At 45.8% G+C, this 17,363-nt stretch overlaps 6 protein-coding genes across 6 annotated transcripts; 3 read left to right on the top strand and 3 right to left on the bottom strand.

The window, feature by feature from the left end:
- Positions 1-239: 239 nt before the first annotated feature.
- Positions 240-1,356, top strand: GLAREA_11379 (uncharacterized protein; the record flags this gene model as incomplete). The annotated part of the gene is made up of 3 exons (XM_008089522.1): positions 240-421; positions 478-956; positions 1,025-1,356. The coding sequence occupies 3 exons, from the start codon at positions 240-242 to the stop codon at positions 1,354-1,356; spliced, it is 993 nt and encodes a 330-aa protein (XP_008087713.1).
- A 100-nt stretch (positions 1,357-1,456) lies between these two features.
- On the bottom strand, positions 1,457-6,166 carry GLAREA_11378 (MFS general substrate transporter; the record flags this gene model as incomplete). Its single annotated transcript, XM_008089521.1, has 18 exons — positions 1,457-2,451; positions 2,503-2,694; positions 2,745-3,003; positions 3,265-3,385; positions 3,712-3,833; positions 3,947-4,099; positions 4,169-4,253; positions 4,309-4,354; positions 4,403-4,438; positions 4,493-4,640; positions 4,698-4,779; positions 4,828-5,111; positions 5,163-5,278; positions 5,329-5,366; positions 5,415-5,523; positions 5,571-5,714; positions 5,875-5,892; positions 5,944-6,166. The coding sequence occupies 18 exons, from the start codon at positions 6,164-6,166 to the stop codon at positions 1,457-1,459; spliced, it is 3,171 nt and encodes a 1,056-aa protein (XP_008087712.1).
- Positions 6,167-7,639: 1,473 nt separating this feature from the next.
- On the top strand, positions 7,640-8,981 carry GLAREA_11377 (uncharacterized protein; the record flags this gene model as incomplete). Its single annotated transcript, XM_008089520.1, has 3 exons — positions 7,640-7,780; positions 7,903-8,044; positions 8,320-8,981. The coding sequence occupies 3 exons, from the start codon at positions 7,640-7,642 to the stop codon at positions 8,979-8,981; spliced, it is 945 nt and encodes a 314-aa protein (XP_008087711.1).
- An 882-nt stretch (positions 8,982-9,863) lies between these two features.
- GLAREA_11376 (WD40 repeat-like protein) lies at positions 9,864-12,077 on the bottom strand (the record flags this gene model as incomplete). The annotated part of the gene is made up of 8 exons (XM_008089519.1): positions 9,864-10,688; positions 10,742-10,856; positions 10,904-10,940; positions 10,990-11,414; positions 11,479-11,625; positions 11,679-11,821; positions 11,893-11,981; positions 12,044-12,077. The coding sequence occupies 8 exons, from the start codon at positions 12,075-12,077 to the stop codon at positions 9,864-9,866; spliced, it is 1,815 nt and encodes a 604-aa protein (XP_008087710.1).
- Positions 12,078-13,076: 999 nt separating this feature from the next.
- Positions 13,077-14,730, top strand: GLAREA_11375 (Acyl-CoA N-acyltransferases (Nat); the record flags this gene model as incomplete). The annotated part of the gene is made up of 5 exons (XM_008089518.1): positions 13,077-13,262; positions 13,308-13,721; positions 13,777-13,884; positions 14,200-14,537; positions 14,586-14,730. The coding sequence occupies 5 exons, from the start codon at positions 13,077-13,079 to the stop codon at positions 14,728-14,730; spliced, it is 1,191 nt and encodes a 396-aa protein (XP_008087709.1).
- Positions 14,731-15,296: 566 nt separating this feature from the next.
- Positions 15,297-17,216, bottom strand: GLAREA_11374 (uncharacterized protein; the record flags this gene model as incomplete). Its single annotated transcript, XM_008089517.1, has 3 exons — positions 15,297-15,964; positions 16,026-17,057; positions 17,120-17,216. The coding sequence occupies 3 exons, from the start codon at positions 17,214-17,216 to the stop codon at positions 15,297-15,299; spliced, it is 1,797 nt and encodes a 598-aa protein (XP_008087708.1).
- Between the last annotated feature and the right edge of the window lie 147 nt (positions 17,217-17,363).

Here is a 17,363-nt window from a genome sequence, read left to right as displayed (position 1 = left end):
GACAAAATCGACGCCACCAATTATTGACGTGGCATAGATACATTTTTCTTGAGCATTGAGCTTAAATGTCAAATCAATCAGGGACTTGTGATAAGTACTAAGTGGTTTCCTGTTATGGTTTATAAACATCGAGGTCTTGGTACATGTAAGAAGTCCACTACGCATAATCTCTCGCTGACCACATAGTACGCATATCCTACCACACTCGCCATACTTAGCATTGACTATCCCAAGTAATCATGAACCTGCTCACATCCATTGTTGCTTTTTCTTCTCTTCTTGGAGCGATATCCGTCCAAGCATGCAACGCCGATAACTGTGCGCGTGCTGTAAGCGGGACACGAGCAGGCGCTGCTTTCTCTATAACGGCACGAGCAGATTGTAGTAGTTTCCAGAAAGTAACTGTTACTCCAATCCCTGTGTAAGTCCTCGAGCATACAATTACCTTTTGCAACGACTGTTAATGTACAATGGTAGGACATCGACAACGACAACTTCATTAGCAACATCGAGCCCTACCACCTTTGTGACGCAGACTGTCACTACTCTGACCAGCACCACTGTGGTTGATACTTATACTTCTATAGTTACGACAGTAATTCAGTACACATTTCCACCCGATCGTCGGAGAGCAGCCGACCTCGGGACAGGTGGAGAGGTTCCAAACCCTTCTTCAGCGGACATGACCAAGATTGAGCGTCGACAGGTGACAGTTGTTCCAAGTATCGTACCCACCTATGCTTCTGCTTGCTCCGGAAGTGTGAGATATCAAAGCGCGTGTTCCTGCTGGGGAATAACACCCACAACCGTCACGGCAGCCACGCCAACGCTCTGGCTATCTGTTGTGGCCAGCACATCTGTCACAGTCACTATTCAACATACAACAACAGCTACGTCTGTGGGCACTACCCTCTCTACTACTACCATTACAGGTACAACTACTGCTCAGCCTACAGGTATGTTGATCCTATTGACTATCTCAACAAAGTCAGACGAAATTGCAGCTGGCTAACAATCATCTTAGCTTGCTTGGCGAGCGACAATTATGGATTTAAGTATGGCAGAGGTTTAACCTGGCCTGGCCCTGGCCAAAGCTTCATTGCGATTACATACGCCAGTTTTCCAATCTTCGATCAAGAGGGATGTTGTCAGAAGTGTTTCTCGACACCTAATTGCTTCAAATATTTTCTCCCCGGCCTGTGCTTACTTTATGTACTCAACTCGCCGAATATCGCCTCAGGTACAAATATTTGTCCAGCAGGGGTGGCACTAGAGTATACGGAAACCTACAGCCTCTCGGGTATTGGACCATGTGCTGTGGATGCGGGCATGTGGGTAGATGAAGACCATTATTAAGAAGCTACTGGCCAGCGGTTTGAAATCTCGTAGTCTTTACATAACAAACGAAAGCATTACCATATATGTTAAATTGATAGGTGCCAGTGGCTGTGAATGTTCAAACACCTTTGATAATATCCGCTGCCTTCTCCGCAACAGCATACACCGAAGAAATAATATTTCCCCGAGGAATCAGCGGAAATATACTCGCATCAACAATTCTGAGATTAGTCGTGCCATATACCACTAACTTGTCATCCACAACACCTCCCTTCTCTTTCGGTAACATGGCTGCTGAACCACACGTATGATACGTTGTTAGAGCAGTATCGAGGATGTATTTCTTCGCACCTTCCAAAGTAGAGATTTTGTAAGCATCAGGGTGATTCCTTTTCCCGTCCGGTTTGAAAAATGGCGAGAGCTCCTTAGTGTTTCGGAGTGTTTCCATTTCTTGGAGGTGTCGTGCCATAATCTCAAGATCAGCTGGATGCGAAAAATAATTGGGGTCAATGAGTGGATTGTCGTTGATGTTTGCGGAAGCAATATGCGTCGAGCCGCGGGAGAAAGGGTGAGATTGGGAAACACCGAAACTGGCAAAGTTTCCTGGTAGAAGATTGTTACCTACGAAGCTTGTGCCTGCTTCGTGAAGATTGACTTGCGCAAGAAACATGAGCCATGCTGCAGAGCATTCATCTGGTTTCTGGATGATAGACTGCACTATGTCGCAATGCTCTCGATCTTCTGGCTTTGCATGATGCCCATCCAGAAGCTCTTGCACTTTGCGGTCTTCCACATTTGCAAGCTCAACAATGGGCATAAACGCGTGAGATTGCATGCCGCCAATGGTGAAAGGGCCAGCCTTGTGTTCAAAATATAAGCTTTGTGCTTGCTGGAGAGCTTCCGGTTCTTGTCGCATCAGTGGATCTCCTGTCACAATACCATCCACGACCTCAAATGAAACACCCGTCATCAAATGGTCTTGTAGATGCTCTCCGACATTGGGATTTGGAATCACGACTGGGATGGAATGTTTTTCAAGCAGTTGCTTCTTACCAATACCAGAAAGTTCAAGGATTTTGGGCGTGTTGAAAACACCAGCAGAAAGAATGACTTCTTCGGTTGCCGTGTAGGTTTGAAGCTCCCCAGCAACATCTACTTACACACCTGTGGCAGTGATGCCACCATTCTCATTCTCGAAATTGATTTTGTGAACAATTGCATCAGTAATGACACGAAAGTTCGGTCTGTGAAGGAATGGTAGCCCGTACGCCGAAGCTGCATAGCTTCGGGTCTTGGTAGCCGGGTCGACGGTCGCTGCATTACTGTAACCTCCCACTGAGTTGCCAGAAAAAGGATCTAAACAAAAGTAAGTAACATAAATTCTGTTTGCGGAGGAGTCTACCCACCACCACTAGTCGCCTTGCCGATACCGCGAAAAGCGTCAATCCAGGCCTTACAAAGAGGGTTTTGAATGACACCTGGAAAAGAAACCTGGATGGGACCGTCTTTCCCGCGATAGTCCTCATTGACCCAGTCAATACCGAGATGGTCAAGGGTCGCTTGATTAGATGGTGGTAACAATGTATACGACTTCTTGAAATAAGGGGCAATAGAAGACCAATTCCAGCCGCTATTTCCGAGTTCACACCATGCGTCAAAATCAGCCTGAGAAGGGAGCAATAAATGCTTAACCGTTTATTGCTGATGAGCCACCAAGAATTTTACCCTGTGGCTCCTTGACCGAACGACCGTTAAGTCCTTGCTATGTGTAAAGTAAGCGAACTGTAAGAGTGATGGAGAAGAACAAATCTACTTGCCTGTGGAGTAGAGTTGAACTTCCAGTCCACTTCAGAGCCCATGAGCGTAGTCCAAAAGGCCGGAACATTGACTCGAGATCATCAGCATGATATGTGCCCGCTCCAATACCAAAACTTGAGTGTTCGGATCTTCAGTCAAACGATTGGCTAACACTAAACCTGCTGTTCCTCCACCGATGATGATAAAGTCAGCATGAGTGGTCAGGTGTTTCGTAGTAGCCATGATGAAACTCTATCTCAAATCAAATGTCAAAACCATATAGTACCCCCCAACATTATTTATGCCATAATAAATGTTGACGAAAGGCTTGGTGGATCAATACAATGTGTGCACTCGTATCAACAGCCAACGATATTAAAGAACACGCTCGTATAGAAATCCAACAGCGTTGAAGGAGAAGCGGCAAAGTGCTTGATTTTAGTTTAGCCGGATTGTCCTGGGGTTAGCTGTATTAGGCTTACTTGGGGACGGGTTTTAAGAGACCCGCAAATGTTGGAACCCAAAAAGCCCCCTGTCGTGCATATTGTATGTGCATCTTTCCAATTTTCGACTTACGATTTTGGGACCGGCATGTCGTAAGCATCGTGACTCCGTCCTGTTTGAGACCACTTCATTCCAGGATCATAATTATCCTTATTCATTAAACCTTGACGGGGCTCGTGTACCATTTCTTCCACCTGTACGAAGTCACAAAGCTTTTCATCTCACACCGAGTACTAATCAAGCACAATAATTAGTATAACCTTTGAGAGAATCCGGAGTGATGAAAGTACAGGTGCACCAAACTTACTCTAAAGCTTCTATTTTGGATGTCTGTAATGTTCAGAAATGCATTATCAATCTCAAAGTTGTCCTCTCCACGCTCGTCTCTCTTCTTGTTCTCAAGGAGAAACGCAAATCGTAGAACAAACACAAGCACGAAGGCGCCAGAAAAGCAGCACATCTGTGTTATTCAGTAAAAAAAGCCCTTTTGAGACTTTCCAATGAGAGAGCAATTGAGAAAAGAACTTACCATAGCAATCTTGGCGGGGAAATAATCTGGTGCGGTCGCGCCAGTGAAGGTAAGTGGACCAATTATGTTCCCAATTGAGAACGATCTCATAACAATATCAGACAATTAAGCAAGTACATGGGGACCCATATGAATCTTACATTAATATCAAAGCATTCACAGTGATCTTCTTAGTGTGACCGGAGACTGTTCCAGTGTTAAATGACTGCAGAGACGTCCGTGGGAGCGACATACAATTTGCTGCGGCAATAGAATATATAATTGGAGTGGCTAACAAATATCAATCTAGCATTGTGTTACGTTTGGAAGGGTTGAAAAACTTACTAGGAACCATGTGCGTGAGATACTGACCAACCATCTTTCCTGGACGCGCACTCGTGGGAAGGAATGCCATCAATGAAGCGCCGACTATTCCAAGAGGGAGAAAACAGGCCAGAACTAGAAGACGTTGATTAGTCCTACCAGCAACATACTGTGAAGTCATTAGTCAAGCCAACCATTTATAGCCCGCGTCACTCGTATATTATACCGTACTGCTTGTGCAAACAAGTATTGAAATTACACCGGTAGGCACTGATAATAATGCGCTTTTTTTGGAACCGAAACCAAATCTTTATAGAAATCAGCTTAAATTTTACCAACAGTTGATAAGCTCTTACGACTTGATAAGTGAAGTTTGGTAATTGGCTAAAGCTCCATTGATCTCAGATCCACATATAACCATTACCATTATAATCAAGACTTTTGCATCCCTCAATGCCTCGAACATTTGAGCTTTCTGAAAGGTCTTGTTTTCGATTCCTGTTTTGTTAGAGCGAAGCCGCTCAATCGCAATAAGTTTCTCGCGCTGTGTAAGACCCGAGCTCATTGGATTATCTGGAAACACTAGAAGTGCCCAAATCCCGATTAAAATGGTGACTACTCCACAGACGAGAAACATGATCTAAATAAATCAGCATGAAAGCCATCGTCATTATATTCAACAAAGTCTCACCTGCCATGATTTAAAAATCCGTCCGTGGTAGTGTTGAAACCCGAAGCTGGACAAACCGCCAACAATCGTTGATAATCCTCCTGATCCAAACCATATACCAATTCTGATGGGCTGTTCTACGTCACAATTAGCTCATGTTAGTACATAATTACAATTTTTGACCCACCACTCTTCTTATACCACATTGATGTCAAAAGCATCAAGCTATAAGGGATCAGTAAGGTTGGCGTATCATGAAATTCCGTGATTTACCTAGGGGAAATAGCCGACTCGAAACATCCCAGAAGTACCCGCAAAATGACAAGAGTGGCATAATTAGTACCCGCAGAGCTCGCTGCGACACAGACGCCGCAGAGGACGACTACTCTGTTTATTAAACCTGCGCCTTAGTAGGTGAAATGAACTTACGGTTGATTCCTAGACACTTCGCTAGCGGAACTCGTTGAATCACATAGCCTTGAGGAAATTCGCAAATTAGGTATCCCACGTAAAAGGCAGTTGCTAAGTAAGAAAACTGGCTTGCACTAGTGTTGGTATCTTTTGCCAGTCCCACTAATGAGGGTGGTCAGTATCTAGGAGTTGATGCTCTCACTGCACAACCGCAAGCGCATGGCACAAGGTAGAGGAAGCTGAGTGCTTAACATAACTGGATTTTCGCGATCTTAACAAATAATTTGCCTGATAGAAACGGTTGGAACTCTATGTTACATACTAACGTTGGCATAGTTCACTATCGCCAATGGTGTCAGCAGAATACCATGATGGCGATCTTGGGACCTACATATCGTCTTGTCAAGGTATTGAATATTATACATTGCTGCCATCAGAGGTAGTAGCATCCAATCTATTTTCCGAACGACTTGTTTTTCATCTTGAGCTGTAAAAGAAACGTCGCCGGCATTGCCCACGGAGTGGAGATATTTCAGAGCATCATCAACATGAGATGAGTTGATAGACTCGCTTGGGATGCTGCCGCCGCCAATTTTGTAGTGTATTTTCGCCATCGAGAACAGAGTCAACCGTCGAGTAGGGATGGAATCCGTTCGTGCCCAGGAATGCTACAATGAGAATATGTCAATACGCCATGACAACGAGCGACACCTTATCTTAAATGTTTATACAGTGGCTCGAAGCTTTCGCTGGTTGCATCGAGTCTGCATGGGCAACTTGCAGGAAGAAAAGCTACGATATCAATATCAAAGAAGATATCGTACATGGATTACCGCAGTCAATGGACGATGATTGGAAGTCGATTGCCCTCTTTGGGAAAGGTGTTGAGAGTGGAGTTGTAAAATGGGGAATTGAGGGAGACCACCACGTGCCTCACAGTCCCACCCGCTGCGTGGTGCTGAATCAGCGTTCTAGCCCCGCGGAACAACTGCAATTCATCGACATTTGGAGGAGTACACCATCGACGTTCAGATCATCATATTCTTCCTACCAAATATGCTTCTTGTTTATAGCATATTCTTCTCTAACGTTCATACAAGTTCTCTTTTGAGTCTTCACGATGACTCGGCTCACTACGGAGTACTATGGCTGTTCAGAAAGTTCTCGATCATCCCAGGGGTATATCCAATAGCAGTCCGACGGGCAACACTACAACTACCAAGCCTCGGTTCATTTAGGGTGAAGTGTGAGCTGTAAAACAAAAACTTAGCCCCTCGTCATCGCTGAGCGTGTTCTGCCGTAGACGTCTCCCTGAAGTTTAACCTACCTGGAGCCACTTTGCGGTGAGTCTGGTGAGTCTAGGCATACGGTATGCAGACAACGAGTGCGGACGACGAGTTCATATCCGAACGCAAGGAAAACTCGTCCCCTGCCTCAAAAGAGAGATCCAAGAGCGAAGATGGGAAGAAGAACCATCGTTCTTCAAACAGCCCTCGAAATGCACCACACACAGAAGCGTCCTCACCAGAATCAGGTTTCCAATTCGTGATGATCCATGAACCGCACCGCCCTCCCGATACAACTCACAGGAGACTTGTTCGGAGACACGTTATGGAAGATGTTCACCGGCGGCGAAAGGAGAAAAACAGATTCCCAAGGACGAGGCACAACCTACAGTCCAAGGGTTCTAATGGACTCCCTCGAGTGAAGGATGTCAGACATGAGAATGAAAGTCGCCCTCATCCATCATCAGCCTTAAGTCACCTAGAAATAAAAGATTACCATTCTGGGGGATCTTTACTTTTTCGTGGTACGTTTGACTCCTGTCTTTTCATCCTACACGCCTTCTAGGGATCAACTCGCTCTGCGAGAAGACGGTTATTTCGAAACTCCCTAAAAGCTTTGAAGGTTCTTCTGGTTCAAGCACTGATTTCATTCCAGAACGAAGCTACTTTGATAGGTGGACGTTCAACAACAGTTAAGACTTCTTTCACCTCAATCCCCCAGTTTGATCTCTTAATAATTTTTAGCATCGTATAGCCACACCCTATGCTCTGTTACAAGTCAATGGTGCCCCATCGCTGATTATGAACTCTAAGACTTGGCCATTTCCACAACCTTTGGGATCAGGGAGCCCCAACTTATCAATTTGGATGGCGGGGAGGATCATTCCAGCACCTACCGGCTACTCAGGCCGCGCATGTCTCCATCGTCACTTGCAAGTTATGGTGGGTGATAACTTAATGCCCCTAGAAGATCAGTGACTCAGTCAATTATCAATGCCTTGAGACTACAAATTCTTCTGGTCGAATTCTCGAATGTTAGAGTGACCGAAGTGCTGACAGTTTAGCCGTATATTCATGGCAGTTTTGAATACTATACCTTTAAAGGCGAAACAATCAGATGGCTTAATTGGCGTCTCACACGACACGCTGATGCCACTAGCGACATAACCATTGGTAGTATTCTGCTTCTCTTGAGCTTCGAGGTGAGTAAATCGTCGCTGAAAATACCATTAGCCTCCTTTGCAACGACATGCAGTTTCTGCACGAATACAACCGCTTACTATATCCTAGATTGGTCGAGGAAACTCTACCGAATGCGTGTTCCACATCACGGGACTTCAGAGAATAGTTTCGCTCCGTGGAGGCCTTGAAAATCTTTCCGGCGACACCCATTTAGTAGCCAAAGTTCTACTGTACGCTTGCAACCCCTATCTACTACCATCACTTGATCGCTAACTTTGCAAACAGAATTGACCTCTTAGTCGCAATGCTGAGCAACACTGAACCACGACTGCAGCCGATTCGAGCAGTGCAGCCATGCCGTTGGGACCATTCAAACATCTTGGGACGCTTCATCAGCACCAGTGTAGTATCCAAGTCTCCTCTGCTAGGTGGCGAGAGACTCAGATCCCTCATTTCACCTTGTTATTTTGAAGAGACTAGCATTGAACTTCTCCAAAATATGCAAGAGTTGACCGCAAAGATGTTGCAACTGGAGATCCAACCTCTCGACACTTTTCGGCTCTACACAGTTCCTAGTCAAATTTCACAGCCTCACCCAAGTCTTCATAAGACAATCCAGCTAGCTGCTTCCATTTACATGAAAGCTTTCCAGTATCCACCCATTCAATTTTCGTCGCCTATGAATCACGACGAAGCGTTTCGGCTGTGCTACGCAGTCGAAGATCCTACCAATGACCAGACGTGTGCAAAGTTTCCTGGCATTTACATGTGGATATTATTGATAGCAGCTGCCGCGACGGAAGGAAGCTCATCTGAGACATGTTTAGTAGGTCATGGTATGGTTGTTTCTTTGATAACAAAGATCTGCCTGGGTGCAGGTTACGCCTGGTGGGGGGACATGCGGAGGATGTTGATCAATTTCGGCAAGATCAAGAACATGATCGCCTATTCAAAAACATAGTTTTACTGAGATTGTTAAATACGTGATGTCACCTGGGATACAAGAAAAATTCGTATATTGAAGATTTTTAACTCATCCGCTATGATTTCTCTATTTGTACTACCTCGCTTAAAAGTATAAAGATAGGGGAGACTGTGATCAAGTACAACCTGTCAATTTTCTTACTCCATGAAACCCTATACATTAATTGATTCTCGTGCATAGAAGTCTTTGTCCGGAAGTTATGAGAACAAGTTCAACACTCTTGGTTCTTGAAAATAATTCAAAGTCAAGCATGCCTTTTAACAGCCAGCCAATAGAAGATGCAAATTTAGTAATGAAAGAAAAAACTAGCCAATAAGTATAGGTATCTATTATGTTTTGTAAAGACCATACCACGCTAAAATATTTTGGGAGACTCTTGTGCAATCAGGTCAATTTATAGGAATGTTAACCCAGCCTAAGATGAGAGATAAACAGCAGCCTCGCAGGTTCAAAACATTATTCTTGCCAACATGAAAACACTCAGATTCAAAGATTCCATTTTCTCAGTAGTACAATAAATTACGCTCTCGATCACAGATGGAACCAAGGTATACAAAAATCTTCTTACGGTGGCGACTTCCGGTGGGCTCAGATAGCCTGCAGTTTCTTTCGCGAACATCTTCATTTCACATCAAAAACCACAATCTCATGAGTAAAATTTATGGTAAAAGATCGTGTTTCATAGTCGTTATTGAGCTAGCCCACCACGATCTTGGAGACAAACTGTTACAATGCACGCTTCATCCAAGTACAATCCGTCTCATTCACTATAATCTCGCGGCTCTAGTTCCAACTCCGATTCCCGAATCTTTTGTGCTGTCAATGCTCGAACCGTTTAAAATCAACACGTGCAATTCACTATGATCTTGCGGCCTCGAGTTCCAACTCCAACTGGCGAATCCTCTCGCTCTGATCTACGGTACCGGCACCAACTCGCATCTTCAGCGTGTCTACTTCATGCGCAAGTGCCGATATAGTTTTGGTTTGCGCCTCCAAGAGACTCTTTATTTGCTGCAGTGAAGTTTCTACGGTGCCGCTACTCGATTGTCCCGCGGAGGAGGGCTGTGCAGGAGTCGGCGAAGCGATTGGTACTGGTACTGAACGAGGAGTCGGCGACAGTGGACTGGGTTTTGCAGCTTCCCTTTGTGTAACCGCAGCTCTTGGAGGCGACATTGGCTTCGTTTCGGTTCTGGCAGCAGCAGGCACAGATCTCTGCACAGGTTGGGGTATCTCTTCAAAGCTAGATGCATCATCGTCATCGTCGTCAATTTCGTTATCTTGGAACTTATCGGCCAGGGCTGCAATTGATCCTTTCTGTTCCGACATGGTTGGTGGTGGCGACCGAAATGCAGGCGTCGGTTCAGGTGCTTGCTTTGTAGCGGCTGCCGCAGGAGCTGGCGAGGGAGCAGGTGCGGCGGCGGGAGTAGAGGTAGGCAGCTTGTAATCCGAGGGCAGTTCGACAGGAGCATTTCCTTCATACACGCTCTCCAGATCAATCTTTGCGGGAAGCCCATCCTTTCCTGATAACCACTCTGCCGCAGACATAGCTGGTTTGATTCCTACCGCAGGTGGGTATATATCAGACTGGAAAACTTCGGCGCGACGAGGCACTGTGAAAGAAATTGGTTCGATATAGGCATCGTTGACAGTTTTGTATGCGCGCATGACTTCGTTCTCATGAACCTACATTGGTCAGCAGCTAGCACGAGTATCTGGAGAACAGCACTCGGACTCACGTTGATGCCACGTCTGGGGACGAACGCAATGCCTCTTTGCGGTTCGCCCGACTTGTATTCAGAAAGAAATTCGAATTTATCGTTCTCATACTCAAAATATCGGATATTTCCATCACTGTCGAGTCAGTATATAGCACACTTCAGCCGGGGGGCGAGCCTTACCCTTTGCCCGCCAAATACAAGCATTGAGTGCCATCATCTGGGTTCCATGTTAGCAAATTAATGAGATCGTTTGGAGACGTCCTTACCCCAGAATGGCATGCAGACGCCAGAGATTGAATCCAAGACCGAAAACCCGCCAATTGGTTCCCGCGCATTACCAACATCCCACAGAGCCATCTGACGATCGCTCATCTTCGAGAATCCGGTCGTTGCAACTCGGTTATGCTCCCCCATCCATACCACTCTGCTGTTCTTGGCACCGGTATGTCCAGGTCCTTCGTGAGCGGGCCTCTCTTGTCGCACATCCCATATTCTCAGCTTCTTGTCTCGCGACGTGGTAACCATTTGGGAACCATTCGCGCTCCACGATAGACTCTGGACAATGTCTCCATGCTTCAGGGTCAAATGAGGCGTTCCTGTCTCGATATCCCAAAGTTTAATCGTGTAATCGCCCGAGGCAGAAGCTAGGATATTCTCGGCCGCGGGGTTGAATAACACTTGTCCAACTTTTCTACACGTCGTCAGCCCTAGCCGTCTTCATTGTTCGCGTCTTCCCAGCATGAATATTGTCTCACCTGGAATGGCCGGTCAATTTGCTAACGGGGGAAACATCTGCTGGTTCGTCGGCATCCGTATATAAGGTGAAGCCTTTCGGGACCTGCCAAATGAACACCTTGCCGTCATCAGAGCCCGACGCTATTACACTGTCGTTGAAAGGGTTCCTGCGTGATTCCGTCAGCTGCTGCATCCCGCGCGTATCTGATATCCTACGCACCAATCCGTATCCAAAACAGGCGCCGTGTGTCCTCGAAAAAGCGGAATCTGCTCTGGCAGTCGACCTTTCTCATTGACCGGAATGACGGCGAATGCGCCTCCTCCGCTTGCTTCCCAATTGACCGACAGGTATTCTGGATTGGCCTAATACGTGATGAGCGGTGTTCTGCCTGTCGCGGAATCGCGAGGTGCTGGTGTTGTTAACCCCTCCTCACCTTGATCAAGTTGGTATCCCAAGCATTGCGACTGATGTGCAAGTTATCGTAGCAGGATTCCTTTCTCGTAGACTTTCCAAAAACATGTCCTATCCGGATGTCAGCCGGGTGGGTGCCAGATGGTTCGAGGGGAAGATGTTATGAAGCTTACGATACTTCGAGGCGCGCACGAAACGTCCCGCCATGACGGCGCAGTGTTGTGAGTCGCGGTTGGCGTGAGTGGTGGTTCCAAAAGCGCAATTAGAGGAGGTTCGCGTTCTCACTGGGCGTGGTGGTTAGGTGTTGTAGAGGGGGAGGTCAAATTGGTGATCAATGGAACTGGTGGGCAAAACTGGAGGCTGGCGTGAGAGCGAGCACGAGAGCGACTGCGACCTCTCCGTCTGCCAGAGCTGCAGGTGTGTCAGGGTCGCTTGGAAGCTGCGACGAGACGAAGGCCACGCGAGTCACGGGATTTCGACTCGAGGTCCAGGTCCACATCCTAAAGAGCCGCCACCCGACACTCATGATTTAGGTTGCTCTTTTGAATAATGGAACATGTACTTTCGTACCTAGAATTCAATGCCTCGCTGTTTATGGCAGGTGCGTGTATTCTAGGTTCGGCGCAACAAGACCACTCAGCTCCCCACCCATGCGATGTTAGAAGGTCCGAACTACATCCACTCGAGGACTATTTTAGATTTGTCAATAAATGCTTAAAAATCAACTTTCACGACAACCAATCAAGTCGCATGGTCTAATGGTTATGATATCTCGTTCACAAGTACTGAACATGTCCCGAGATGGTTCTGAGTTCGATCCTCAGTGCGACTATTGATGCATTGTATTTTGTTTTGAACTTTTAATTGTCATTCTGCCAGCAACGGCCTCACCCAGCATGCTGCCATGATCTAAACGATTTTAATTACACTTTGAACGGTCATTTCTATTTTTTTTCTTTATGTACCTCGTACAATGCGACTTGTATTTACTTACTATGAGGCACAACATTGAGCACCCTCGAAAATCGGTTGCCTCCCTTATTCTACACCCGTGGACCTTCTCAATTCAGCCCACTTGGTGATGAGTCATGAACCCCACCTATGCGTCTTGCGGATGGCAGCGGTTGATTATAATGCAACAAAGTCTCGAGCCAATTCTTCGTGCTCATTCAAATCTTTGTGGACAGACTCAGAGTCGTGGTCGAAATGGCAGTGGAGAGCCCCTCATCCCAACCGACAACACAAGTTCGCTTAATCCCCTGGGATTTCGAGTCCCCCGATCACATCCAACGATTGATTCTCCAACGAGTCGCATGCGGATGGGCTGAAGATTTGGTCTCGCCCAAGTGGGCAGGACTTCAGCGGGAAGGACACAAATCACTTCATTGGATCGTATGTATCGTCCTATCTCGTGTCGTGTTCCGGCTAATGTATCAGGTGCTTTCCTCTCCAGATTCTGCAATGGATGATCAATTGGTACAAAAACATATATCAAGTTTCCCTTCGGAATCTAGCCCGCTTTTAGACACTGCAACTTCATTAGGTGGACAATCTGTCACACCCTCTTTCAACTCTTCATTTGTTCCTGTCGGCCACATATCTTTGGATTCGGATGGCGCCGATAGTGTTGGAAAGCTGTCTTACGGTCTTAAGGATATCTATCGGATCACCAACTTCTATGTTTCCAAGGCCTTGCAAAGCAATGGTGTAGGTAGACAGGCGATGGATGCTCTAGAACGTATGGCTGTCGCAAAGCCGTTGTGTGCGAAAACTTTGGCACTGAACACCGCGGCCAACGATTTTGAGGGGTGGGAAAACTCATATCACGCGGTAGGAGTGCCGCTGCCTCAAGTGAGTCTCATGTTTCCTTGGACTCTTTGTTGTCAAAGTAGTAACAGACGCCCAGTACGCCGTTGCAGATTGGTATAGACGCAGAGGTTATGTCGAGTACAAAAGGGTTGACGATGCTTTTTGGCATACCGACAGTAGCGGAAAAGAATGGCCTTTTATGGCAGTATATTTAAAAAAGGATATTGCTTCTACGAATCAGGGAGAGATTATCGACGGTAAAGAAAGAATCGGTTAGAATACTAATGTAATTGAAACGTTCATACTAGCTCAAGAAGAATACTTCAAGCACATGTTCCGCATGACAGATAGAGATAGTTCATTTTCGTGTTGGATCTTCGTTGTATTACCACATTCGATACCCATTTTGGAATCTTGCTACATTTGTGGAATGATGACAGCACGGTGTCTCAAATTTCGTCGAACACCACACAATTCGTCAAAATGCCATAAAGACGTCACACATTCTTTACATAAGTAGTCAGACTTGGTAAACACCATCATTCCAACGCCAGGTACAAGAACAGCACCCCCCGGATATCGAGTTTTCAACTTCTCCATCAACGATCACTCACAAACCGGAACCATGATTACCCAAGCCTATTTCCTGACACTCGTCCTCGCCTTTTTCGCGAAAATCGCTCTCGCATCTGACATCTTCCCACGCGCCAACCCTTTCGTGCGTGTAGGCTGTTACCCCGAACCGACAGGCGCCAAAATCCTCTCAGTGCTACGAGCGACAAATACGAGGATGACTATCTCAATGTGTGAAACCGCCTGCGCTCTTACCTTTTGTATGGATTGGAGAACGGAAACACTGTAAGAGATCCCGCGGAACTTCTTCACTACCAACTGACACTTTTCAAGTGCTACTGTGGAAATGGAGTTCGGACTGGTACCACTCGAGGGCCAGACAGCGCGTGCTACGTGGGATGCGGTGGTAACCTGGCCCAGAATTGCGGCGGAGCGATTAGACTTAGTCTTTACTATCGTCAGCCACCTTCTAAATTGAAGGCTCGCAATGGCGTGTATACGCTCGAGGGTCTTCCAGTACAGCTACAATAGTCATGAAGTTTGGAACTTGGACAATAGTCTCGATATCTTCCGCTTCTTTGTGGATGGGTACTGCTGAATTTGTTGGACGGTCAGTACTGTTTTTGCATTCATTTAGAAGCCGAATCGATGGGTTTGCCTGACCGATCTGAATATTTACAAGAAATACGAGCGGCTTATTCGGACTTGTCTATCAAGTCGTTTATTCTATTTTTTTATCACGGCAAACAAATGCGTACAGCGTGGCCATGGATTAGAAGTTTTATGAATTCTGCGTCTTCGTATTCTGTAAGATGGTTTCCTGATTAGAATCATCATGGAGAGCGTTTCAAATTACATAATAAGTTAGCTAAATAACTACGTAGTGCTGGCGTTTATCTTAACCAATTTACTGTTTGTGTTAGTAGTCATGTTTGACTTAGTGGCACATTGTTGTTTAACATATTAAAAGCGACTTGCTTCTGCTTGGGTAAAAGTAGTTTTTATTCATTTTTTGGATACAATGAGAACATCTCTCAAGTAAATTCATTTTCCTTCTATAGTAGATCTATTCCCCAGTCCCACATCAGTTGATTGTTTCCTTAACATTTGAAATACACCGACAACAGCTGCAACAGACCCAGCTCTGAATATACTCCTTAAGCTTTTATGTCCACTCGAGTCTTGCCCTCTATCGGATTCTGGATTTAGTAAACCGCCAGTTGGGTCTATTCCTCCAGTAGTTTTGCTCATATGACTCCCTTCAAGGAACTGCGATATATGTCCCCCGGTTGGAGAACTAAACCCAGTGCCGGCAGCGGCCACACTTCTGCCCGAAGTTGAGACCTTCTGATTTGTCGTATCCTCTCCTCCGGCTACTGACAGCTCAGTCGCAAGCATGGCCACCGTACCGACTTTAGGAACAACAATAGTCTTTCTACCTGCAATAGCGGTCTCTTCAGCCATCATTGTCTTCCCATTCAAGAGGACACCTGGTACAGTTGCGTCCGTAGGAAGTACATAAGTCATGCCCGAAATCACGATGGTTGACCCAGGAAAAAGTGTCAAACTGCCAATCACTACACCTGTTGCTTTCGGTGGAATGATGAGAGGCATTGAGCTACCAGTTGGGAGAATGTAAGTTGTTGATGAGAGAATGTGTGTTCCACCTTGAGTAAGCGTGTGACCATTGACCAAAACACCGCTTCCTGATGCTGTAGATAGGTCTGTTAGGTCTTTGGCGAAAGAACTCATTGGGAATTGAGGGAGTGATACCTGATGGCATAATCCTAACAATACCGACATTTTCGATTCCAATGTTTCCAATCACAACTGGAACTGTGCTAATAACCAGTCCAGAAGGTGTGTTTAGAAAAACTAATCCATTGCTGATAATCTCTTCTCCTCGAGCCAATTTCTCATAGTTGACCAGGACAGCGTCACTAGTCAATCCTTCGATTGTGACTAATAAGTTTCCAGCCATAACTGTACTTATTACCCCCATTGTTGGTGGTGTAAATGTAAAAGAGACAGGGGAGATAGGTGTTGTCAGAGAGGGTTCGAGTGGGATCAGTGTAGGAAAAGGAGGGTCGTTCTGTGGGCGTGGTGGTGATGGTGGCGTAGGCTGAGATGAAGCAAGAGTTGGTCGTGGAGCTGGTAGAGGAGTTGGAGACATATGGACAATGCTTGGTAGGTGGCCTGTTTCAGAAGACTGAAGCCCAGTAGTACTGGAAGCCAAAAGAATCATGGGTGGCTTCGAACTCTGCGTGGCAGAGCTAGATCTCGCAGACGCCGTAAGCGTGATGGTTTCAGTGGACGTAATAACTTCCTCTTCTAACTTCGTCACGGTGGTCTTTTGCACCTCTCCCGTAGTCAAATATCCCAGCAGCGTCGTATACACGATCTTGCAAGTTGTAATTGACGTTGTGGCTGTTGTCACGACAGTTTTTTCAGTGGGTGTACTTGCAGGTCGGCTTTTGGTGGGAGCTATCTCTCTTTTATGTCCGTAACCTACATAGGTAGATGTCAGAGTTCGAGTGATTGTTACGATTCGAGTCATCGTCAAGGTTTGTGTGTATGTTTTTGTGAGGATTTTCTGACGGGTAATCGTGCTTGTGCATGTTTCGATTTGTGTCATAGTCATTAGCAATGTGCTTGTAACAGTGTTTGTGAAGAAAGTTTCTTCTTGTGAGGCTGTCGTCTTAATGACGTTTGTGGATGTTGCAGCACCTGTATAGGTTTTGGTATGATTTGTTGTTTTCCCAATCAAATCGTTTTTCCTTTGTATAGGGTGAAGATTCTGGGCAGCTGTTTGAATTGAACGATTAGTCATACTAAGTCAAACAGTAAGTTGGTTCGACTTCTCTTACTGGTGGCTCCCCAAAGCATGATCCAAGTCGCCAGGAGGCATAGAACATGAATCCCTTTAATCCTGTGAAATTCTTTATTTCCGTCAACAGAAGTCATGATTTCAAAGTTTAGACTAATGACATACAAGCGTAGATTCAAGAGAGGTATTTAAATGTTGCCTTTCTCAAAGGTCACAATGTTACTAAGACACACGTCTCCGCCCGAGCTGAATCTTATTGGGTCAGCCTTACGACACCATCAATT

This window comes from Glarea lozoyensis (genome assembly GCF_000409485.1).
Source record: "Glarea lozoyensis ATCC 20868 chromosome Unknown GLAREA8, whole genome shotgun sequence".
Classification (NCBI taxonomy): Eukaryota; Fungi; Ascomycota; class Leotiomycetes; order Helotiales; family Helotiaceae; genus Glarea; species Glarea lozoyensis.
Note: the sequence above shows the minus strand (reverse complement) of the source record. Positions and strands in the feature narration are given on the sequence as shown.